General features: G+C 41.1%; 1 protein-coding gene and 1 non-coding gene across 4 annotated transcripts; one reads left to right on the top strand and one right to left on the bottom strand.

Annotated features, from left to right (window-relative positions):
* The first annotated feature begins 2,133 nt into the window (after window positions 1–2,133).
* trnaq-uug (transfer RNA glutamine (anticodon UUG)) lies at window positions 2,134–2,205 on the top strand. Its single transcript has one exon. It is a non-coding gene; the product is annotated as a tRNA-Gln (tRNA).
* Window positions 2,206–5,909: 3,704 nt separating this feature from the next.
* Window positions 5,910–17,154, bottom strand: LOC141756411 (putative ribonuclease ZC3H12D). 3 transcript variants are annotated; one of them, XM_074616091.1, is made up of 6 exons: window positions 16,995–17,154; window positions 15,570–15,958; window positions 11,881–12,020; window positions 8,967–9,201; window positions 8,699–8,805; window positions 5,910–7,267 (listed from the first exon to the last, which is right to left on the bottom strand). In XM_074616091.1, the coding sequence occupies exons 2-6, from the start codon at window positions 15,863–15,865 to the stop codon at window positions 6,348–6,350; spliced, it is 1,698 nt and encodes a 565-aa protein (XP_074472192.1). In that variant the 5' UTR covers window positions 15,866–15,958; window positions 16,995–17,154; the 3' UTR covers window positions 5,910–6,347. The 3 variants fall into 3 exon arrangements, with proteins under 3 accessions (XP_074472192.1, XP_074472193.1, XP_074472191.1); XM_074616092.1 differs by lacking the exon at window positions 16,995–17,154 and adding an exon at window positions 16,422–16,883; XM_074616090.1 differs by lacking the exon at window positions 16,995–17,154 and adding an exon at window positions 16,255–16,384.
* Between the last annotated feature and the right edge of the window lie 8,632 nt (window positions 17,155–25,786).

Here is a 25,786-nt window from a genome sequence, read left to right on the forward strand (position 1 = left end):
CACATTTTTGCACATTTTTAGATTATAATGTAAAGTCTTTAATGCACATTTTGCAAATTTTTTAATTATATTTTACAGTCTTTAATGCACATTTTTAGATTATAATTTACAGTCTCTAATGCACATTTTTGCACATTTTAATTTACAGTCTTTAATGCACATTTTTTTTGCCCCTTTTTAGATTATAATTTAGTCTTTAATGCACATTTTTGCACATTTTTAGATTTTAATTTACAGTCATTAATGAAAAGTTTTGCACATTTTTAGATCATAATTTACAGTCTTTAATGCACATTTTTGCACATTTTAGATTAAACTTTACCGTCTTTAATACACATTTTTGCACATTTTTTAATTATAATTTACAGTCTTTAATGCACATTTTTAAATTATAATTTACAGTCTTTAATGCACGTTTTTGCACAATTTTAGATTATAATTTACTGTCTTTAGTGCACATTTTTGCACTTTTTTAGATAATAATTTACAGTCTTTAGTGCACATTTATGCACATTTTTAGATTATAATTTACAGTCTTTAATACACATTTTGCACATTTTTAGATAATAATTTACAGTCTTTAATGCACATTTTTGCACATTTTTAAATTATAATTTGCAGGTCTTCAATGCACATTTTTGCACATTTTAGGTTATAATTTACAGTTTTTAATACACATTTTTGCACATTTTTAGATAATAATTTACAGTCTTTAATGCACATTTTTGCAAATTTTGAGATTATAATTTACAGTCTTCGATGCACATTTTTGCACATTTTTAAATTATAATTTACAATCTTTAATACACATTTTTAGATAATAATTTACAGTCTTTAATGCACATTTTTGCACATTTTTAGATTATAATTTACAGTCTTCAATGCACATTTTTAGATTATAATTTACAGTCCTTAATGGACATTTTTGCACATTTTTAGATAATAATTGACAGTCTTTAGTGCACATTTTTAGATCATAATTTACAGTCGTTAATGCACATGTTTTTTAATATGTACACTTATACAGCCGCCCTTCTTTGTTAATAAAAGTGTAAATTGTAGTGAAACTAACTAAACACTTTTATGCCAAAGATGCCAGGGACCAATTGTTTATTTATTTTATAATAAATACAGTTATTTATGAAAATTAAAAAAAAAAAAGTTTTGGTCTTTAAACCACTGTGATGTCTGATCTTTGTTGCGGTTTATGGGGCTAGGGTTAGGGTTCTAGGGGGTTGAACCCTGACAATAATCTTAGAGGGGTGGCGGTGGCAGGGAGGGGCTCCGAATTTCACCAAGGGCACTGAAAGGACTGGAGCCGGCCCTGCTTTCCAGATTCAGATTATTAATACAAAATATATATAAACTAATAAATTATGATGATTATCACGGATTAAACTACTCTGCAGTAGGCTATATAAAGTAATTAAAATGAGCTCCAACTTTACCAGCTGCAACATTAAAATAATGAACACATTAATTCATCTAATTATAAGTCAATAATATAAAATATATGAACCTGAAATACACCATTTTCCATAGTGAATACTTTTGGTACATTAAGTGTATTTTGTTGCTGTTCATTTTTTACAGTTTTACTTGAGTATGATTTCAAATGCGAGACTTTTACTTGTAACAGAGTATTTCTACACTGTAGTATTATTACTACTTAAGATCTGAGTAGGCTGATACCCAGACCTACTTCTTCCACCGCTGGGAGATACAGCCATCCAGAGAGCACAACAGATATATCAATAGAATTACAACAGTGTGATATCTGTATGGATACCAGCACAGATTAGAATTAAAGGAGAATAATTAGCTGATGGATTTGCGAGAGAAGCCACAAAAAAAGGAATCACATCCCAGTTAACTTTAGACGGAGACAGAAAGGAAGCACACCCTGTGAATCCCTTTTTACTTTTACTTTTACTTGTCTGTGTGTGAACACAACATTAGCTAACCATGCCTGGTGTCTTTGTGATCACTTGTTGTTCAGTCCACCATCAGGACCTGCAAGAAACTTTGATGTTCAACACAATGTTTCTATTGCGTGAAATACCACTGGGCCTGACAACAATTGATAAGATTGACAAATCATAGAGTGATAAAGGGTTGTCATCTCCATGTAGTGGTTCCATGGTGTAATGGTTAGCACTCTGGACTTTGAATCCAGTGATCCGAGTTCAAATCTCGGTGGAACCTTACTTTAAGCAGAAGTTGAGGTTAAAGAATGTCCTTTGACTGGTAAAACAGCCATTTCCTGAAACAACAGGTTCTTTAGGCTGGTACAGTAAAGTTGGAGTAATGCATTTAAAGGCTCATCACACGTCAAAGCACTGCCTCAACAGTTTGTAATACTCACAGACCGGATTATCACGGCTCAGAGTTCAGATTAGACCATGGTTGCGTTCTTTAACCTGTCGCACGCTTAAATCCGGTCCCACCTACGTGTGAACTCAGATCAGTGGATTCAGAGTCCAGAATGCTAACCAGTACACCATGGAAGCACTACACGGGTTGACAGTTGTGAAACACTTTCTTACATCACGGTGTAAGTGCTAAGCACTTAAATTAGGTAAAAACGGTGTTTAAAGCTTCAGTAGGCAGTATGTTTTTGGCATCATTGGGCAAAAATTCCATAATAACATTTCAGCATATTGTAATTCAAGTGTTCTGAGAGAAAACTAGACTTCTGCACCTCCTCATGGCTCTGTTTTCAGGCTTTAGAAAATCTAGCCCGTGACGGGAGACGTTGACCAATCACAGGTCATTTCAGAGAGTGTTCCTATTTGCTGTGCTTCGGTCATGTGACCAGTACTTGGCGTTCCTTCAACAGATTTCACAATGGTGGCAGCGTCACAAACTTTCTCATTTTACAGCTAAACCGTACACTACAAGATGATTCTGAAAACATTTGAGGCGAGAAATAGGCATTACAGTAACAGAATATTGATTCATATTTGATCAGCGCTGCCTAGTTTGAGCGTTTGGTCGGAGTTTGTGAGTGATTGACAGCCGGCTCTCATAGACGGCAGCTGGACAGCAGACCTCTGATCAGTTCTTACTGCTTGTTTTCCTCCGGTCTGTGAAATCTTGCAGATGCCATTAGGAGCACCGGAGGACACAGAGGAACGTGATGTTTTTCAGGTTACCTGTTTCATGTACTAATGTCACGATATAGCGACCGTTTTAGAAAAATAACTTTTTTTAATTATATTTGCTCCAATCTCGCCTACTTCAGCTTCAATGGAAACAAATTCCAAGTGAGATCAACTAAAGTCCCTTTTAAACATTTCCACCACCCTGTTTTCACAGTGGGGCAGCATTAAGAGAGAAATGAAATGTATACCTACTTTAAAGGGACTGTTTGTAACTTCTTACATGTATAAATCAATCCGGGTCGGGGTCCCATGCGCGCTCGCGTGTGGCTACGCTGTTCAGACTCAGACGCCAACACAAACTACACTGAAGCACCAAAACCTCAAAGTTATATCTAGTGAAGCCCGTCTTGCAAAACAGTGTTGGCCGCGGTCGGAGGACGCGGGGGAGACCGTAGCTTTGGTCTCCAGGACCGGAGTCTCTGCTGTCCTCTGCTCCTCTGCCTGCCTGCTTGCCTTCACTCACACACCGCGCGCGTTCTCAGTGATCCATGGGGAGACCTTCATCTGGTCAGCTAACATTACTGCCAAGCAGCTGAAATATAGAGTAATATTGTGGTTTTAGCTGACGTGTGTCGCCTCACTGTTTTGAGCGATGCTCGTTCAGGTATATTTAGAGCGAGACCAAGCGCGAGCCCGACGCTGACTTTCGTTGACTTAATGGCCACAGGTGAAGCTGTTAACAAGCATTTCTGATTCTTACAAACAGTCCCTTTAACTCTTTTGTCAGATATGAAGTTGAATACATGGAATACATGGAGCTCTCACAAGAACCAGTTGTTAAAACACACATAGCAACTCTTTATTCAATAATAATGGCATGGTTTGGGCCCCCCCGCGGCCCTGAACAGGATAAGAGATTACAGATAATGTATTTTACCCATGCCAATAAGCCCCTTTGGACTGAAGTAAGTTGTTAGAGAGGCTAAATCTCTTGGAGGACAGAGGTCCAGGTCTGTCAGGTGGAATGAGGCTCCACCAGCAGGAGAGGCAGAGAGACGTCACAGAACGGCTGATGGTCCAGCACAGAGAAGCCTGAGTAAAAGGAGAGAGAGGGGAGAGAGAGCGAGGCACACAGCAGTGCTTGTGGGACATAAACAACGGAGGGTTATTGAGAGTCAGTGGTTTAAAATTAATAATGTTCTCGTCAGCAGGACTACTAGGCTGAAATTATACATTGAGACTGAGACCGACCCACTAGCTAACTAATTGAAAGTTAGGGCAAAAAGATGGGTTTTGAGTTTGGATTTAAAGACCTCCACAGAGTCAGACTGTCTGATGTCTATAGGGAGGTTATTCCAGAGGGAAGGGGCTCGATAAGAAAAAGGCCCTTTGGCCTGCTGACTTCTTTTTCACTCTGGGGACAGACAGGAACCCTGTATTCTGAGAGCGGAGGGTCCTGGTTGGATAATGGATGGATGGCTTGGTTTGCCTGTTTCCACAGTCTTGTACTAAGAAAACCCACTAGAGGGCAGGAAAGTATAGCCTACATGGGAACGTGTATTTACTGCGAGTGCTGATAAAGCAGCAGTGGGTAGAAATGGAGCACATATAAGTAAAAAAAAATATTTTTATAAAAAGGTCACCATATCCTAACAGTAGTGCATCAGAAAAAAATCATGTGCCTCTGTGCCATCTGCAAGATTTCACAGACCGGTGGAAACCAACCAATCAGAGCCGAGCTGGAGTCTGCCGTCTCTGAGCAGCTGTCAATCACTCGTATACTCCGATCAAATGGTCAAACTAGGCAGCGCTGATCAAATATGACTCAATATTCTGTTACTGTAATGCCTATTTCTCTCCTCAAATGTTGTCAGAATCATCTTGTAGTGTACTGTTTAGCTGTAAAATGAGAAAGTTTGTGACCTGGCAGCCATGTTGAGATCAGTTGAGGAAATACCAAGCACCGCCCACCAGCCGGAGCAAACTTTCTCATTTTACAGCTAAACCGTGCACTACAAGATGTTTCTGACAACATTTGAGGAGAGAAATAGGTATTACAGTAACAGAATATTGATTCATATTTGATCTAGTTTGACCGTTTATGAGTGATTGACAGCTGCCTCCGTTGAATGAACAGCCAATAGGAATGCTCACTCTCTCTCTGAAATGACCTGTGATTGGTCAAAGTCTCCCGTCACAGGCTAGATTTTTTAAAGCCTGAAAACAGAGCCATGAGGAACAGAAGTCTAGTTTTCTCTCAGAACACTTGAATTACAATATGTTGAAATGTTATTATGGAATTTTTGCCCAATGATGCCAAAAACATACTGCCTACTGCCACTTTAAACACCGTTTTTACCTAATTTAAGTGTTTAGCACTTACACCGTGATGTAAGAAACTGTTTCACAACTGTCAACCCCCGTGTAGTGCTTCAATGGTGTAATGGTTAGCATTCTGGACTCTGAATCCACTGATCTGAGTTCACACGTAGGTGGGACCGGAGATTTTTTAAAGCCTGAAAACAGAGCTATGAGGAGGTGCAGGAGTCTAGTTTTCTCTCAGAACACTTGAATTATAATATGCTGAAAGGTTATTATGGAATTTTTGCCCAACGATGCCAAAAACATTCTGCTTACAGCTGCTTACAGCAGATTTAAATGTTAAAAAAAGTAATTCACACAGGGTTGAAAACTGCTACTCCTCCGGGCCAATTTAATCTCGGCGGTGCCGTCGCAACACTTGAGAGTTTCAACCAGCAGAGAGCAGTGCTGGGCAGGTTTATATATTCACCACTGACAAATATCCAGAGTTATTTGAGTGCTTTTATTTCACAAGAACAGCAAAAACACAGTTCATATAAAAACAGGTCAATGACATTCTCTACACAAGTACAGAATAGTCTATTAGAGTTCCTCACTTTGAGGCAACATGAGAAAACAACACATGCTGCTTTAATTATACATGTTCATTGCTACAATAAGTAGCATGTACAGAGCGTAGTGCATTGCACCTTTATACTAAAAGAAATAGCATTCAGTTTGCTACATTTTCATGACTTCATCAGATTGAGTCACGTTTTAATGCTGAAAATAAAGGGCGAGTTAGTCGAGTGGTAGTTTTGCCACGGTGTGATTTGTAATAAGAGAAATGTTCTTTTTTTTTCAGTTTTCACTTTGCTTCTGGGATGAGAACTCTGATGGGGACTCAGTCTGAGTCAAAAAAAATAAAAGAGTCTTTCTAATCTAGAAGGAGATGTTGGTGGTCCTGTATCTCTGGATCAGAGACATCAGTTCGTTCATGTCTGAGACGTGTGGGTAAGCGTTCATGACTTGCTCCACGGTGCTCTGAGGGAAGAGGGTGCTCAGCTGGCTCCTCAGGCCCTTCCTCTGCTCGCTGGACGGACTCTTGGCTCTGCCCTGCCCCCACGGGTCCCTTGGTAAGCTGTGGCTCTGTCTGTCGGAGGGCTGTCTCAAGTACTGCTTCTCTGAATACCGGCCGGGATGCTCCCCGTTATGCGGAGGCAGAGCCGGGCAGGAGCTCCATGCCGGCTGCTGGTGGTGGTGGTGGGACATCCTTGTCTCCTGGTGACCACACCTGCACTGGTTGCACACGGAGCGTTCGCAGGGCATTGAACCGTTTTGATAAGGGTAGTAACCTCCCCCGCTCAGGCAGGGCCTCTGGGTGCTCCCGCCGCTGAAGGACCCGGAGAGGGAGTAGTCGTCGTGGCTCAGGTTGTAGCTGGCCACGCCGCTGCTGTAGCTGTGGGGAGGACGCTCCCCGCTGTAGGGCCCGTCCTGGATGTAGAGCCTGGACATGGAGCCATCCAGGGAGCCAAAGGCCTCGTCCACGTCCGGGCTTGGGCAGAGGTGGTGGAGGCTCGTGTTAGGCTGGCTTCTCGGGCTGCTGGTGTCTCTGTGGTAGATGGGCGAAGCCCTGAGGGACTGGTCGTCTATGCTCAGAGGCGGAGGGGTGGATGAAGTGTATCTGAGCTCCGGCTGGTACGCAGCGGGGCAGCAGTGCGGGTCCTGCAGGCTCGGTTTGGGAGAGAAGTTCTTGGCTCTGTCTCTCAGCGCCCTCAGTTCGTCGGCCACAGACAGCTGTGATTGGTTAGCCCGCTCTGGGTGGTAGAACTTACACTTGACTCCATAAGTACACTTCTTTCCTAAAAAAAGAAAAAAAACCAGGTTATTTATGGGCTCCACACACACAGCTGTAAACCTGAAGAAACTGCCAGCACAGGATGTCTCTTCCCGTCCGCACGGAAAACACTAAGCTTCACAGACCAATCAGCTGTAACCTCTAGCTGTCTTTGTGACACTATTACTGCAGGACTGTAGTGATCCCCTGCACGGCCTCATCTGTTTTTCAATCAGCGAGGCAATTTCATCGATTCATCTGAATGATCATTCTTAAAAATTAGGGCTGTCAGAGTAAACGTGACAATAACACGTTAACGCAAATTTGATTTAACGTCACTAATGTCTTTAACGCATTCAATATTTTAATCAATTGGCATGCCTAATAAAAATGCTCCAATCTCTAATCAAAAAATGTATTTTGTTGTGTTAAAATCATAGTTTCAATGAAGGCAGATGGAGACTTGTAAAGGAGTCTACAAAGTAGTAACGCAAGGACAGAGATTTTTTCACACGCTGTGGAGCACAGCTTCTACTTCTCGAAATCTAAAAACTCTGGGGACTTTATACTTCCTCTATGGGCTGAGAAAACATTTTGGTCTTATGAAATATTTTCTAAACCAGCTGGATAATGAAAAACATACAGTGTGTGACTACCATGGCTCAAGCCGTAGTGTAGTTTTTATTTGTTGGATCCACCGCTTTGGTCCAAATTGAATTATCTGATGGATTGCCATTAGGTTTGATACAGGTATCCATGCTGCCCAAAGGTTGGATCCTAATGACTTGTGTGATCCCCTGGCTTTTCCTATTAATATGTCTGATATTTTTGGTTTACTTTATGACCAACATACCTGCAGAACTAATGTCATTGTCATCAACTTCTGCTGTACTTTGTGTTTGGTGGAGGTCCTTGACATGAAAATGTCCATTTATGTCTATCGTTCACTTTATGCTCCTCTCTAAAATAGTTGTAATAGTAGCCAATGCATATTTATAATATTTTTATTTTTCAACACAGGCCATTTCAGCAGCATTTGTTTTACTTTTGTACGACACTTTTCAGGCAGACGTTTTACTGGCGGAAGCGTAGCTCTGCTGCTGGACGCTGACGTTGCAATGGAACGAACAATTGACTTTCACTTCTGAGCGATATACGTTCTTTGGCTAAACTAAGATGATCATTACACCTGCTAAACATCAGAATGTTCATCGTGAGCATAGTTAGCATACTGCCGTTAGCATTTAGCTTAAAGCAGAGCTGTGCAGCCTCGTAGAGCTGCTAGCACGGCTGTAGCCTCTTGTGTCCAAATGAACCAGCAACCAGGTAGATTGATAGGAATGTGAAATGCTTTGCGGGTTGTTATCGTGCTGTTTTAATCCCCCCGGGAGAGTACAAGGAAGTGAAACCTGATCGGTTGTGTGTTTTGTTGGGTGAAACAGAAGAGTAAACCAACCGTAAGGACAGTGCTGCAGCTTGTTGTCTGGGGTCCACGGCTTCTTCCGGAGAAAATCATCAATGGTGGGACCGTTTCTACCCAGAGGATCGTCTGGAGGCATGAACCTGCACCAGCACAGAGACACAGTTAGGATCAGGGATATTCGTAAGATGCATGGTGTTGTTTTGGGGCAAAAAGGGAACCTTCTCATGAACTATGTGAGCAGAAGAGGTGCCCCTCTGTCCCAGCATGTGTTTCGGTGACCTATAGCCGCCATCAGGCTTACTTGTCATTAGCAAAGGTGTACATCAGCAGCCTCTCCTCTATGAACTTCTTCCATTGGGGGTTCTCCGTCTGCAGGTCGCGGTAGTTGTCGTTGGACACGATGATGCCGTCCGAGTCGAAGGCCAGCTTGACGATGTAGCGGTCGTCGTAGCACACCACCCTCTTGCCGTTTACGCAGCGAGATGGCGTGTACACCAGGATCTTCCTCCTCTCCAGCTCATGGAGGACATGTTGATCTACGAAACACAAGAATAGTGTTGTTTTATCATTATTATAAGGTTTAATATCAGCCGAAAGCATAGTATTAAATACTTGACAAAACTCCCTTTAAGGTAAATTTTGAAGAGATGAATGAAAATGTGCGATTCATTTGCGATTAATCACGATTAAAAATTTGAATCGAATGACAGCCCTATTAAAATATATATATTTTATTTCATTTTACTGTAAAAGGACATCTCAACAGGTAGGGGCTCATAATCAAAATGTCAAAATTAGTAATGTCAGTACTAAGAAATGCAAAAAAAAGAAACATTTTGCACTGTTTCTTTCTGGATGGAACCATTTAAAGGTTAATATATGAATGATTCCCAGCATACAGCACAGGATTATGTTTCATAAGCAGAAGATAACAAGGTTAGCGCTACATTTTAAATGAGCAGGGAACATGTCCTTGCTGAGGCAGGTGACCTGCACGTGGCAGCACATTATGAGCTTTTATCTTTATCTTAGTATCCTTGTTATGATAGTGAGCTTTACACCACGATCATAAAAGGTGTGAAACTGCACTTGGCACTGAGGATACTTCCTTGTTAACTGCTGATAATCACTTTCAGGAACAAAGCTATATTTAGCTGACTTGACCCAACATGTACAAAATACTGGATTTCAGTTTGGGTGGTTACCCTTCCTTATTGTTAGAGAAGTTTCCAAGGACAGTTTGGTACTTGTTCTTTCACTGTGAAACTAGGTGGACTCCATTGGATGGACTCCATTGGAATCCACTGTTAAGGATCAGGCTGCCAAACTGGAGGAAGATAGCGTGCCGGGGTGGCGTCTGACATGCCAGAACGGTTATAAATATGATAGTTTTTCTTATTTCCTTGATTTTGGTGATAAGTCAACCTAGCTTAGGTATTTCCCGCTCGTGTCAGCACTGTCTCGATGTGCTTTATGAAAGACGCTCAGTGTTGTGGCTTCTACTTTTTCTTCCGTTTATTCAAATGAATCTGCTCATGTGTGTAAAAGTGTAAAATGCGTTTCCTTGTTTGACTGTTTGATCGGAGTTCGCCAATGATTGACAGCTGCTCAGCGACGGCAGGCCCCAGCTCGGCTCTGATTGGTTGTTTTCCTCCGGTCTGTGAAATCTTGCAGATGCCGTTAGGAGCACCGGTGGACACCATAGGAACATGATTTCATATTACCTGTCTCATGTACAACTGATTCTTACTGATGATGTTGATGTCACTGACGCTACGTCACGTGAACAAGTGAACCTTCTGCGTAAAGATACTATGCAAAAGGCAAAATATGACGACTAGGGATGAGGTCACATTGACTTAGTGGAGCATTTAGTAGCTAAAGAGACAGATATATTTTTCTCATGAGTTGGTGGGGACCAAAACCAGAGCTAAAAGGAGAGTGAATATTGACCTTAATAGTGGACAGAAACGTGACCCAAAATGAACGGTAATGTTGCTCTGTGTCTGTTGGACGTGTAAATAGTATGGCTGTCAATCAATTCAAATGAATCGTACATTTTTCAAAATGTACCTTAAAGGGAGATTTGTCAAGTATTTAAAACTCTTATCGACATGGAAGCGGACAAATATACTTCCTTTATGCAAATGTATGTATATATTTATTATTGGAAATTAATTAACAACACAAAACAATGACAGATATTGTCCAGAAACCCTCACAGGTACTGCATTTAGCATAAAAAATATACTAACATCATAACATGGCAAACTGCAGCCCAACAGGCAACAACAGCTGTCAGTGTGTCAGTGTGCTGACTTGACTATGACTTGCCCCAAACTGCATGTGATTATCATAAAGTGGGCATGTCTGTAAAGTGGAGACTCGTTAGTACCCATTTTCATTCACATATCTTGAGGTCAGAGGTCAAGGGACCCCTTTGAAAATGGCCATTCTCTTTCCTTCTCTACAAGCTAGTATGACATGGATTCATTAAGTTTTCTAGTTTCATATGGTGCCAGTGTCTTCACTCTAGCTTTAAAACTGATCCCACTACAACCTCCAAAAGATTGATTGCGTTAACGCGTTAAAGAAATTATGCGTTATTATCGCGCTAACTTGACAGCCCTAATTAAATAGTAATTTGTTTGCGAACACGTAATAATTACTTCATAGAATTGTTTTGCTGCCCCCAAATGGCCCCCAAAAATGTCAAAGAATGCAGCTTTAAAATGGAAGTGGCATCAATGATGTGTTGGGTGAAGCAGCAAAACGGAGAGCTGTTCAGTGTTTTAATGAAGCTGGCAAAAATCTGGTTCTGCTGCAAAGACAACGAACGGAGCTGCTGACGTTGTCGACACATACGATTTTAGTGTCAGTTGGCACGTCCATAAATTATGCTTAAATTCAGGTCGGTCCTGATTAGCAGTGCTTAAATATGACAATCATTGTGCTCGTTGTGCTGCACAACTTCCTCAACCAGAAAATCTTTTGGCGCCACATGTGACTGCCACATTTAACTCATTGTCTATTTCTATATATGACTTCACCTTTGGGTGAGGTCAGACTTGAGCCTTAAGGGCAAAAAACGTGCACACGAACCTGACTGAATTGTCCTTGAGAACAAAAAAACATGGGAGTTCCCTACAGTCAGTGGCATCTCCCTTTAATTGCGCTCACATGGCGCCACCTCGGCTCAGGTCAAGTGACCTCACCTGTGATGGGTGCCTCAGGTCGCGGCTGCTCCTTCCTCCACAGGGGAACGAACACGGTGATGTCTCGTAGCCCTTTGTCCCAGAACCAGCTCACCGCCAGCTGGAGGCCCTGACACGAAAACACCTTCTTGTCGCCATGGCTGCAAAGACACAGAAGCCAGAGTCAACAAAAAAAACAACTTCTTCTTTTGTCTTTCCTTGCACGTTACTATATGCACTCACTCACACTCACACACACACACACACACACACACACACACACACACACACACACACACACACACACACACACACACACACACATCTCTTCTCACTTTTTCAGGAAGTGTTGCAAGTTCTCTAAAACATGATTGCAAAAGCCCGGAGATGAGTAACTTGACACAGAACATCGCGCCTTACAAAACAGTGGCAACATTTTTAAATTGAGAAAATAAGTAAAGATTTCTCACACAAAAAGAAAAAACATTATGCTGGTGTCATCAAATCTAAACCCTGATGTAATGCTATATTATGTTAGTCAAGATGAGATTGAAAGTAACATGCTGTGTATCATACAATTATTTTCAGGACCGCCAGCTGTGAGCTGTGATCTGTTTTTAAAGTCACGCACCTTGGCGGAGGTCTGCGCTCTCCGAGTGCCATTCTAGTTATTTTTTTGTTTTGTCTTATTTATTTATTTATTTTCAGTTGTCTGTGTATCTGTCTACACCTCTGTAAATGAGCATGTGTAAAAATAAATAAATCTAAACCCTGATCATAACTCATCAAGGCTTCAGAACGGTGAACATGGGAGGGAACACAGCGGTCCTGAAAAGTTCTTAAAGCTTTTGTAAATCTTAGAAAGTAATAGATGTTCCGGGGGAAGAGGTATGACTGATACGCTATATATATATATAGCAGTTTTATTTGCCTTCATGTGACAAGTTCATGGGTGAAAAAAACGAGGCCTCAATGTCAATTTTAACCCTGAAACGTGACATTTCCTTGAAAAAGTTATTGAAAAGTCCTTGAATTCAATGAAGAAATGAGCGCAAGAAACCTGAAATCATTATCAGAACTTGTATCAGCTGTACAGCAAAGTCAGAGCTGCTATCAGATCTGTTACAGTAGTTCAAGTTCACCTGACAAACATGTGTTCTCTTCCAAAATCTACTGTAACACTCACATTACAAGGATGTGCCCGAGAGCTACTGAAGAATTAAACTGGATTGTTTTGCCTGCAGGAGAAAGTAAAGTGTGTGTACGTGTGTGTTTGTGTGCGGGCATGTGAATGGGGTTCCCCTTCTCTCCGTCAGCAGGAAGTGGTGAGACACTTTGCATACAACAGGTACCAAAAACATGGCTTGCCATGAGTTTATGGATTGTGAACACATATATCTGTTTGGCATAACTTTACTGGTGTGTCATAAAGTTGACACTGAATGATGTGTCCTTGATAATTTATACCTGCATCCTGAAGCTCTTTCCCAAATAGAATCAGAGAGGTACACATTCAGCAGCTGGTTTATTTGCAGACGTGTTGTATATTTCATTGCTTGAGTTACAACAATAAAACCACCACAGAGGAGCAGGGCCATAATGTCAAATAGCAATCACTGGGAGCTACATTCATAAAGATCTTGAAAATGTATTTGCAGTATGATTTACTTCAAATGTGACAATTCAAAAGTAAAGCTGCTAGGGCTGTCAATCGATTAAAATATCTAATCGGGATTAATCGCAAATTAATCACACAATTTGTATCTGTTCAAAATGTACCTTAAAGAGAGATTTTTCAAGTATTTAATACTCTTATCAACATGGGAGTGGACTAATATAAATATAAACACAGTAAAAGGAGAGTGAATATTGGACTTAAAAGTGGACAGAAACGTGACCTAAACTGAATGGTAATGTTGCTCTGTGTCTGTTGGGTGTGTAAATAGTAGGGCTGGCAATTGATTAAAATATTTAATCGTGATTAATTGCATGATTGTCCATAGTTAATCTTGATTAATCACAAATTAATCACACATTTTTTATCAGATCAAAATGTACCTTGAAGGGAGATTTGTCAAGTATTTAATACTCTTATCAACATGGAAGTGGGCAAATATGCTGCTTTATGCAAATGTATGTATATATTTATTATTGGAAATAAATGAACAACAAATATTGTCCAGAAACCCTCACAGGTACTGCATTTAGCATAAAAAATATGCTCAAATCATAACATGGCAAACTGCAGCCCAACAGGCAACAACAGCTGTCAGTGTGTCAGTGTGCTGACTTGACTATGACTATGTCTCTCAGAATTCTCCCGCCTTAATCAAAGTGCAATACTAAATCACCGTAGTGCCCCTTTACTAAATAAAACAGTTTGAGGGTTGACCATTGATTGATGAGGGTGGAAAACTGTCAAGGTGACAAAGTGTGCGTCAGTTTCACAGCAGGATCAGGATAACTCAGGCTAACTGTGACGAGGCACATACAGGAAACAGAGAGAGAGGAGCCTCTGAGATTTCATGCCTGGGGCCGGACTACAGTCACCAGACTGCCTCACCTCAGATAAAAGGTGTTACAGTAAATACTTTATCCCTCTTCCTCTTCTTCGTGTCCTGACAGGAATATGTGTGTTGTCGCTCTTTTGTTTTGCACTTTGAATTCATATCGCGACCTCGTCCTACTTGCCACGTTATTTGTTTGAGCAAATTTTCACTCAAGAACTTCCTTGTTGCCAATGTAGGTCAGGAATAGGTGGCAACCGTGACGTTTTATGATGCAGGAATCTCACCTCAGTGTAGTGTTACATATATCGCAAGTCAACCTAGATAAAAGTATCACCTAAACAGCTCGAATCTGACGGTTAGACGAATAAACATGTCACTCTGCCCTGCAGGGCATGACGTCATCTTGAATTGAGTGGACAAAAAGAAAAGAATATAGACGCACAACATGTTTTCACTTCCCACATGTTTAAAGAGGAAGTGTGGTGCGATCAAATCTGTGAAGTGAAACGAGATTTGACTCAAATAGAGACGCAGGTATACAAACGGAAATTAAGTTTAGCACTAAAATGGTGCAGTTATAATGCTCCTTTTTGATTATTTTTAAATTCAATCATACACATGAATGAACATCTGTGCTCTTTTAACGCCTCCTACCAGGAAGTAAAGAAAAGAAAATGTTTTCTCTCACTGCCATGTAAAATAGGTTTTGAAAATATCTTTGGCTTAGCCCATGAATGAAATGCCGGCTAGACGACGTACTAAACTACGTACATTTACTTGTACAAGTTACTTTTACTTGTACTCAGAGGTACTACAGCTGCAGATTTTACACACAAAACATGATCAACTTTTAAGATATGATGTATCAATGTAGATTAAATTATATATAAAGTAATTAAATAATCCTGCTAATGTATTAAGGCAACAGTAATAATAATAATATTACAATAAAATAAAATTTTATAAAATTAAATAAAATTAAATAAAATTAAATAAAATTAAATAAATTAAATAAATTAATAATACAACACTGGGCTGGACCATTCTGCCCAACAAATAGTTTTGATACTTTCAGTACATTTTGCTGATAAAGCTTCATCTTGAATGGAGTAAAAGATAAGTACTTCTTCCAGCACTGCAGCTGGATATAAATATACAAAAGCAAGTATTCTGAATTCTAGATGAACTGAGTTGACTCACCTCATGGCCACATTACTTCCATCTATAACCACCGGTCTGAAGCCGGCGACCGGCTCTCGGTCCGGTCCGGGTCTGGGCTGACTGGGGACGGGGCTGCAGCCTCTGGACACCAGCTTGGGACTGTCTGGGCCACCTTTGTTGCTGCGAGTGTGGCAGGTCTTTATCAGCTCCTCCAGGATGTCGTTGGTCTGGGCGTCATGGCGGAGGTTCTCCAGGACCCTCAGGATGTCACTGTGAGAGTAGCCCAACTTGAGAAATCGCTCCACTTTGGCGTGCTGCTGGTCCATTATAGACATGTGTTTCCTGTCCTCTGTCTCCTCAGGTCTGTCTGGCTGGGGAATCCTCCTCGCCTCCTTATTCAGACTCGTCAGCGTCTCCACGGCAACGACCTGTGTTTTAGAGACAGGTGTCAGGACGGAATTGGGGCAACCTCTGTGACTGTAAACAAAGGAAGCTGTGGTCGCACAGGGGTTTTTGGACAAGCGGGTTGAGGTTTTGTTGCACGCTGATAAAGACGGCTCTGGTTACCGCAACCTCATGACTGCCAACGCGAGCACAAACAGCGTCTGACGTCACGCTGGTTAAGAAAGCCCCCCCGTTAACTGAGGGTCTGGGCTAATTTTACCTCCAGTGTCAGAGGTCACGCGAAAGTAACTGATGTGGGCATTAAAGCTACGAGCCTCACCCCATTCCACATGTTTTGATTGCTCTTTCTGGAAAGCCCCTGAACTTCACGGCCAGAGAGAGATCACACTGATGTATCCGAGAGCGAATGACTCAACCCACTTCTTCCACTTGCCCTCCCACGAGCTGAGCTATTCTGAGTACTGAACTTGAACAAACTTCTCACACCTGAAACAATGAAAACCACTGTGACGGAGTCAGAGAAGGCGTGTCGAGGTTTAAATAAAGCCCGTCGTAGTGAACGTCCTGAACTGAGTGTACAGACAAAACATGTCATACTTTGAAGCATCTTTCTTTGTACTATCTTTTTTGATCCTTGCCATGCGAGATGATTCGATTAGCTTGTGTCAACCTACCATTTGAAGTATGAAGAACAGTTTTATCTGGGGCATCCTCCCCTTCTGCATGAGGCTCGTTTTTTTGCACGGGCTTGCTACGAAACCACATCCTTTTGCTGCTGAGTTGACGTTCAGTTCATCAACAAGTGCCCTCAGACTTTTACCCCTGAAAATGAAAAGATTATCTCCGCTTGATTGCCTCACTAACTCCAGCAACCTTTGCTCTTTTGCAACGCTGTACTCAAGTGAGCAGCACACGGCTGATCTGCCCCTGGCACCTACCTATAGCTGCCTCTACACAATCTGAAAACACAAGTCTGAACAAGACAAGACTGAGAGTTCACATTTAACACCAAACAGTAGAGCTACATTGTCATGTGAAGTTGTCTGATTCTGTACTTACACATTTACCAGGCGGTGGATCGGAGTCTCTGCCGCTGTCTCTCTCTGTGTGTGAGTGAATGAGCTGCTCTCATGAGTCGCTGTGTCAAGCAGACCGGTCTGTGTGAACCTGCTCTTATTACTCATTGGAGGAAGTAACCGCTCGCTGCTGAGAAAAAAAAAAAAACAGCAAGGAAGAGAACACTCTGTAAATTAGTGATCACTACTTCCTCATCAGGCTGATCTGGGAACCTGAGGGTTTTTTTCACCCTTCTACCATGTTTTGACCTCTTCCTGGGGTGCGGTGGCATAAATGCTGACTGAATGTCTGTAGTGTATAGAGCACCAGGCCGAGGTCACACTGAGCCATCAGATTGTGGAGGTTTTATTAGTCATTCAGAATTTAGATTTGAATTTTAGTTCACAAGGGGGAACAGCTGTTTGTGTAGTCATTTTTAGCTTAGATTACTGAGCTTAGATTAAAGAACCAATATGTAATATCTTTACTGTAATAAATACATCAGACCGGCACATACGGGTACTTTGCAAAAAAGTTGAGGCCACGCCCCCTTTTGGGGGAAAGAAAACAGAAGATCTCATAGACTTCAATGCAATTTGGCATGTGTTTTTAATTGTAATTTCCGTATGCATTCTTCTTTTGTTAAACAAACGTTTGTTTTATACACGTCTAATAATTAAAAACCTGAGCGTTGGTGATACTTTAATAAAGGTTGATTGCCGTCATGTCCCTTCAGTCTTCCCCCGTCCAACGCAGTGGAGGATATTACTGATCCAGACTTCTCTACATATCTGATTGAATCACGTTCGTCAACCGCAGCCTCCCACTCAAGCTAACGTTAGCTAGCCATGCTAGTCACTGTCACCAGCATCATTTAGCCATTTAGCACACTACAGTGAATATTCACGTATCGTATGAGCCTCAGATCTCAGTGTGAAAGCCTCGGTTAACCCGCTACACAACAGCTTTTCATCATTTTCTCTCCTGTGACGGCGAGTTTCTTTTCCCCCAAAAGAGAGCGCAGTCTCAGAGATGACGCCATGCTGGTCTGGTCTATAGCTTGGAGCCATAAAGCCATGCTGGTCTGGTCTATAGCTTGGAGCCATAAAGCCATGCTGGTCTGGTCTAAAGCTTGGAGCCATAAAGCCATGCTGGTCTGGTCTATAGCTTGGAGCCATGACGCCATGCTGGTCTGGTCTATAGCTTGGAGCCATAAAGCCATGATGGACTGGTCTATAGCTTGGAGCCATAAAGCCATGCTGGTCTTGTCTATAGCTTGGAGCCATGAAGCCATGCTGGTCTGGTCTATAGCTTGGAGCCATAAAGCCATGCTGGTCTGGTCTATAGCTTGGAGCCATGAAGCCATGATGGTCTGGTCTATAGCTTGGAGCCATGAAGCCATGCTGGTCTGGTCTATAGCTTGGAGCCATAAAGCCATGATGGTCTGGTCTATAGCTTGGAGCCATGAAGCCATGCTGGTCTGGTCTATAGCTTGGAGCCATAAAGCCATGCTGGTCTGGTCTATAGCTTGGAGCCATGAAGCCATGCTGGTCTGGTCTATAGCTTGGAGCCATAAAGCCATGCTGGTCTGGTCTATAGCTTGGAGCCATGAAGCCATGCTGGTCTGGTCTATAGCTTGGAGCCATAAAGACCCTCTATTAGATCTTTTTTAGGACACGGCAGGGGAACAAACCCGAGATTAGCGTTTTGGGATTTATTGTTGGTGCAACCAACTACACAGCAACTCTTCAGCATAGCGTTATTACCGTAAGCGTCTATGAGGGACACAGAATTGTTCGCCCCCTTTTGGGGGCGTGGTCATGAGCCTACTCTGGATGACGTATAGCCGGTCTGATGTATCATAAAATGACCATGATATGTCATCAGAGATTATAAGGAAACATACTAAATTGAAATACTGGCTTCTCCGACAACAACGCTACAGCCAGCATGTTCTCCGTTGAAATTTCCATTCCGGTCCAGAACGTCTGTTTTTGTTTTGGCCAGTTCGATCCCGTCCAGCGCTAGTTTCAACACCCCGTTAACACATATGAAACAAACTGGCACTTAAACACCTAGACTTCTGCAGCCATGGAAGCAAGCTAACCAACTGGATCAACAGAGATAATGATAACGTTACATTCTACCGACCTGAAAAGCCTCGGCACATCTCTCTGTGGTCCGTGTGCAGCTGGGTTATCAAGGCAGCCAGTATTTGAGACACACAGCCAGTGAAGTGATTCAGACTACTGCTGCTGGCCAGAGGCTAACACGGTCGGGTCCAGAAGGTAACAGCAAAATCGTGCGCTAATCAGTCCCAGCGGAGGAGCAGACGGGCCACGGCTCCAATGTTTTGAATTTGGACTCCTGTTACTCATTTTAAACGCTAGCTGCCAGCGCTACATATTGTTCCTTTAAACAAACAAGGTGGCACATGTTAACTAGTGAGCTTGAGGGAGGTGGGTGGGTGGATCAGAGCCAGGCTAGCTGTTATCCCCTAGCTAGCCTTTATGCTAGCTGCAGCCTTATTTTTAAAATCACAAATATGAAAGTGGTTGATCTTTTCCAAATTTTCCAAAATGTTAAACTATTCCTTTACAACACAGTCTCACGGCAGTTCGTAAAATAGTCACGAAATGTAATCTATTTTGATTTTTGATCATAGACACGAATTTCCCCTTTTTTTCCGTGATGCTCAGTACGACTTTTAACATGTGCGTTTTCCTACGAATGTCCAGCAACACCTGACGCACGTGTCAATTTCTGCTCCGGTCTTTTCAAAATAAGACTACTTAGTTAGGTTTAAGAATAGATCGACTTAATGAGGCTTAAGCAACAAACTGCATAGTTATGTTTAGGAATAGATCAACTAGGTTAGGCTGAGGCAAAAGAATGTTGTTTGGGTTAAAATAGCACCGGAAGTGGTTACTTAAATACGGAAACTACAGAGAGCTTCAAAGAGCCAACATGACGCCTACCATACAAGATCAGCATTGATTGACGTTCACGAAACCACAAGGTGACGCACAGTGTCACATTTTTATCTGAACAACAACAAGGTGTGAGACGTTATCTATCTTGTCAACATTCACAGTGATCTGAAGAGTGTCTGTAAGTCAACAAAGACACCTGACTGAACAGGGCTGTTGTGTTTGCTTTTAGAAGACTCGAGTTCTTCCAGGAAAGGCCCTAGGGTTAAGATTCACTTTTAATTATATTCATAATAGTATGAATATTTTTTTGATGACTTTTATGTTATTGCCAGTATTATTATTAAGGGTAATTTGAAACCACAAACTGACATAATGGGACATAGTTTACCTGAATGCCCTCTTATTCTGAGAAGTGGAGTGATCAAAGTGCACAGACACAATGGATCTCCATACATACACACCCATCTACTAGTTCTGATACCTTTGGATAAAACTGACCTATATACAGTATGTCTATATGTCTACAAAGACAGAAACAGGGGGGGACAATATGAGGATAAGGAAAATATGGGTACTTCCTGTCCCCTTACTTCAGGCCTCAAATAAACCAAAGCCATCTTCGAACTCGGCCTTCATTTTGATCTCAACTACACACCTGTAAAGTTTCGGACAGAAGTATAAACACCTGGCAAAGCACACACACACACACACACACACACACACACACACACACACACACACACACACACACACACACACACACACACACACACACACACACACACACACACACACACAAGGTGAAAAACAATTCCAGCTGTCGCGGTTGGTAACTAGGAACAGGAAACATTATTATTACTCACAATGAAACAGCATTTTGATGCTGCCTCTATTATTAATGTTTGTCCTTTATCTAACCAGGATGTTGGACATCCGACAAAACTAACCAATGTGTGTGTGTGTGTGTGTGTGTGTGTGTGTGTGAGAGAGAGAGAGAGAAAGGATTGGGAGTGGCACGACCGGAATCTGTGATGAAATTGCTGATTGGAATTTATGCGTTTGTACGGGCGAGGGTGAGTTGACAATTAAGGACAGGACAGTTAGTACACGGATTTCCTGGTAGAACAAGGGAAAGTTTGATATGATAGAACAAGTTAATAATGTCATGTGCATGATGATGACATTGCAAATCTACAACAACATATTGCTGCAATGGCAAAAGAAAATATGAGATATTTTCCACAGTATTACAACACAGCAGATGATTCTGTTGTAGCAGAACTTTTTAGATCACTTTATCTTGTTAAATCTCAAAGCTTTCTTTCTCGTCATATGAACGTACCTTGTAAAAATAAGAATTTGTTGTTGTTGTAATGATATACCGATTTATCGTCCAAAAAAACCTTTGATAACCTGCCACAATGACTACTGGTCAGTCGCACAACTGGTACTCACCCACATTAAAGACTCTCTCCCAGCTGGTCTAGACCAGGGGTCTGCAACCTGCGGCTCTTTAGCCCCTCTCCAGTGACTCCCTGTGGATTTAAAAAAAAAGGAAATGATTAACTGTTTTTTGTTGACATTTTCAGTTTTATTCATCATTGTTGTAGGTCTATGGTACGACAGTACAACAGAGTATTAGGGCCACATTGAGGAAAAAAAATAAATCTGAGATTTCGAGAATAAAGTCATAATATTATGAGAATAAAAACATAGGTTTAAGAGAAAAAAGTTGTAATATTATGAGAATAAAGTCAGAAGTTTACGAGAAAAAAAAGTCTTAGTATTATGAGAATAGAGTCATAATATTATAAAGTAGTAATTTTACGTGTTATTTTCTTTTTTTCTCCTAAAGTTATGACTTTATTCTCGTAATATTACAACTTTTTTTCTCTTAAACTTGTGACTTTTTTCTTGTAAAGTTATGCCTTTATTCTCGTAATATTACGACTTTTTTTCTCGTAATATTATGACTTTATTCGGTAAATCTCCGATTTTTTTCCCCTCAATGTGGTCCTAATACTCTGTAGTACATTTGCACTTTGGCCCTCACTGCATTCGACTTATACAGTATACTATACTATAAACTGTGTTACCTTCATCACAATGCTCAACATTTTTGCAGCTCCAGACAGATATTTTATTTTTCTTTGCCTAAAATGTCTCTTTTGATAGTAAAGGTTGCTGACCCCTGGTCTAGACCATCACCAGTTTGCCTACTGAGCAAACAGATCGACTTAGGATGCTATCTGTGTGGCTCTCAGTACAGCCCCTTCTCACCTGGAAAGACAATATAGTAACTAAATGATACTACGACAAACCTACGACAAAACTGGGACTTTTTTGACGTGCAAAATTCTATTTTACATGGACAAATATCTTATGTGTGATTCATAGCGGGATCGAAAAAATATTTGTCTCTCACTGTCGACTAACGTACCTATTTGTATCTGAAATAAGCTCCTCTGTGTAATAGAACATGTGTCAATTTGATCATAAATGTAGTTATAGAGATATTACGGTTAGTGTGTTATGTCTTTCTAGCCAAGCAGCTACCGTGGTGCTAACGTAGCAGCTAGATGGTTCACGCGTCGTCCATATATACTTTATATACAGTCCATGGTTCAGTGCCAAATTAGCAAATGGTGCTACCAAATCATGCCAACAGGCTATACTGAGATGCTAAACCTGGTTAACATTATACCTGGTAAACATCAGACTGTTAGCATTGACATTGTGAGCATGTTAGCATGCTGACGTCAGCATTTAGTTTTGCATACATTAAGTAGCCTCAAACAGCCTTTAGCATGGTCTGTTCTGGCATGGTGGCTGCAACATGCTGCGATGGAAATCAGCTAATATGATAACATAAAGTTAATGTTCATTTAATTAAAATAAAAAATACTTTGAAAATAACAGCACACAAATTAAGTTAAGTTACATTTAAGTTACAGTTAAGTTACACTTTGCCAGCATTAGTCAGGACTGTGCAGTGGTTTTGTTTCCCAATCAGATGAATCATTTTAAAGAGTTGCAGCACTTTTCTGCCTGCAGCTCCACTCTACCTGGATGATTGTTTCATAAGTCAACCCACTCAGCTCTCACCATTTTAATCAGCCAACAACATGTTGTAGTTTCAGTGCTATCGGCAAACACGTTTCTTGAGACTGTAGCCTACGATATAAACATTACCAGTGTTGAGCACATTTATTAAAATACTGATCCTACAGGTTACAGGGGGTCTTTAGGGGGAGATAGCAGGTCAACAGTAGATGTCACATAGAAGTGGTGTACATCATCTGAAAGCTGGGAACCTGGAGATTAATTTGAGATGCAGCTCAGTACTGTTTGTCAGTTGTTCTAGTCATAAATAAGAAATAAACAATTAATTAACTCTTTAAAATGAATTGTAAAAGTGTATATGGGTTTAGAACATCATGACAGAAGTATATGATGGTCATCCCCATGCTCTACTATGTCTCATAAGTTGTAAGCAACAATTTTGTGTTGATACGATTTGTTACACAGATTTGGTGTGAAATTCAACAATTTTTTACCACTGGAGAATTAATAAAAATGATCAATTATCCCTCCAAAATACCACATTAAGACATTGAGACACACCGTGGGAACACTCGTGGTAGTGAAAAAATGCAATTCATCCTACAGTAGACCGTCTTCTCTTCCATGTTTACAATACACTTACATGTGTGTTTGCACAAGTTAAGGTATGTAACAAGGTATGTGGGCATGGCGCTGTCTTTGATAGGAATTTGGACTGACAGAGGAGTGTATGTCAGCTTGCAGGACAACCCACCATTCAGCTATAATAACAGTTTCTTCACAATTCCTGTAAGTGAACATACTGACGGCATGAGTAACTGAGCAAGGCAGCAGAGAACAATGCTGACAGACAAGTAAAATACGACGTTGAGGAGAGAGGGAAGTTTGTCTAAAATCACAAGAAAGACCTGGCAAACGCCGAAGCATGTGCTCTGTGATTTTTTTCAGAAGGTTAAAGGTGAAAATGCATGCATGCGTAGGCGGGCTGGGGAAGTCTCTACCAGAGGTTCCACCTGGGGGAGTGAAGCATGTGCAACCCTTTTTTTCCACGCTGCTCGGTGCTGTCACCTTTCAGAGTTTCTTCAGCTTCACTCTGGAACACTTGTTTCCATTTGTGCTCACCACAAACACACACTCAACACCCCTCCGCCCACAAAACAACTATGTATTTTCGGGAAGTTCAAAACACTGTGGGGTGACTCTTTCTTGAGAATGACATATCGATCAAAGGGGTTATCGGATGTGTTTTTGTGGTTAGGTTCGCTGATGATCACACACACAATTCAAGTTAATTCTTGCATCTACAGTCCTGCGTTGCCTAATGCAGACTCTGAGACACGCAATCACGACAGACTTTACTATCTTTCTTAGGCTGTAGCAGGTTCAGTTTTAGAGCTGGAGTGAAGGTCAGATATAATATGAAACTAGAAAAACCCCAAGGAATCCATCTGTACCAACCGTGTCATACTAGCTTGTCATGAAGGAGGCTAAATAACGCTCCAAAGTTAGGCTACATTTTGGCGAGGACAAACTGGCATGGCCACTTTCAAAGGGGTCCCTTGACCTCTGACCTCCAGATATTTGAATGAAAATGGGTTCTATGGGTACCCACGAGTCTCCCCTTTACAGACATGCCCACTTTATGATAATCACATGCAGTTTTGAGAAAAAAACAAGCAGTTTTTAAAATGCAGTATAAATGTGTTATTTCCGCCTATTCTAAAATGATGTATTTGAATATTTCTGCATACTGGGGTCCATAAACAGTCCTGAATTACATAAATTGGGTATCACTGTAAAGCTGAGACTCTTGTGGATCCAATGAGCCCAACTGTATTCATGTGTGATGATGTTTGTCCCCAAAGTAGCCATTTCATTGTAGTGAGACCATTTTTTTAAAAACTTGACCTCACTGTATAAAATGACCTATGGTGACCTCTAGGATAATCACAGCCTCGTGAAACTTTACAGCCACAAACTAGAGACCTAGAGCATTCAGAAGATGGATGGCTTCCCTAGCTAGATTGACAATAAGGGGGTTTCTGAGCAGTTTACACAACAGAAGTGCTCACCATCCAATCGCCGAAAAATGAAATTCTTGCAGAAATCTCCAATTGTCAAAAGTTTTTGATACCAAATCACAGCATGGCTTTTTCTATGGTGTTCCTCAAGGTTTTGGTGTCTTAATGTGGTATTCTGGAGGAATTATTGATCATTTTTATTAATTCTCGAATGGAAAAAGTGGTTAAATAAAGCACCAAATCTGTGTAACAAATGGTATCAACCCCAATATTGCTGCAACAACTTATGAGACATAATAGAGCATGGGGATGGACATCATATACTTCTATCATAATGTTCTAAGAATTAATACACTTTTACAATTTATTTTAAGTATTTAATTCATTATTTAATTCATGTTTATTTCTGATTTATTAATAGAACAACTTGACACAAAGTGCTGAGCTGCATCTCAAATTAATCTTCATGTTCCCAGCTTTCAGATGATGTACACTACTTCTATGTGACATCTACTGTTGACCTGCTATCTCCCCCTAAAGATCCCACAACCTGACATGTTTGTATCTGTGGATTTCTTTGGAACTAGACCGCAACTAAAAACGTTGCCCGTTATCACAACATGAGGGTTGAACAAGCGATGAAGGCAATTTTTTTACATTTAGAGAGAATCTCTCCCAGACAGTGTTGCTTTCCATCGGTAACCATTTGAATGTGAGATCACAGTTATAAGATTACGTTCTGTTGTACTTTATCTCACACCTAAATGTTCCTCCCACC

This window comes from Sebastes fasciatus, chromosome 18, assembly GCF_043250625.1.
Source record: "Sebastes fasciatus isolate fSebFas1 chromosome 18, fSebFas1.pri, whole genome shotgun sequence".
Lineage (NCBI taxonomy): Eukaryota > Metazoa > Chordata > Actinopteri > Perciformes > Sebastidae > Sebastes > Sebastes fasciatus.

What these genes read in the sequence shown, in the direction of transcription:
- LOC141756411 (XM_074616090.1), bottom strand. An exon ending in GGAAGTAATGTGGCCATGAG is followed by an intron (nt 12,021 to 15,569) that starts GTGAGTCAACTC and finishes GTGTCTTTGCAG; the next exon opens with CCATGGCGACAAGAAGGTGT. An exon ending in ACCTGAGGCACCCATCACAG is followed by an intron (nt 9,202 to 11,880) that starts GTGAGGTCACTT and finishes TGTGTTTCGTAG; the next exon opens with ATCAACATGTCCTCCATGAG.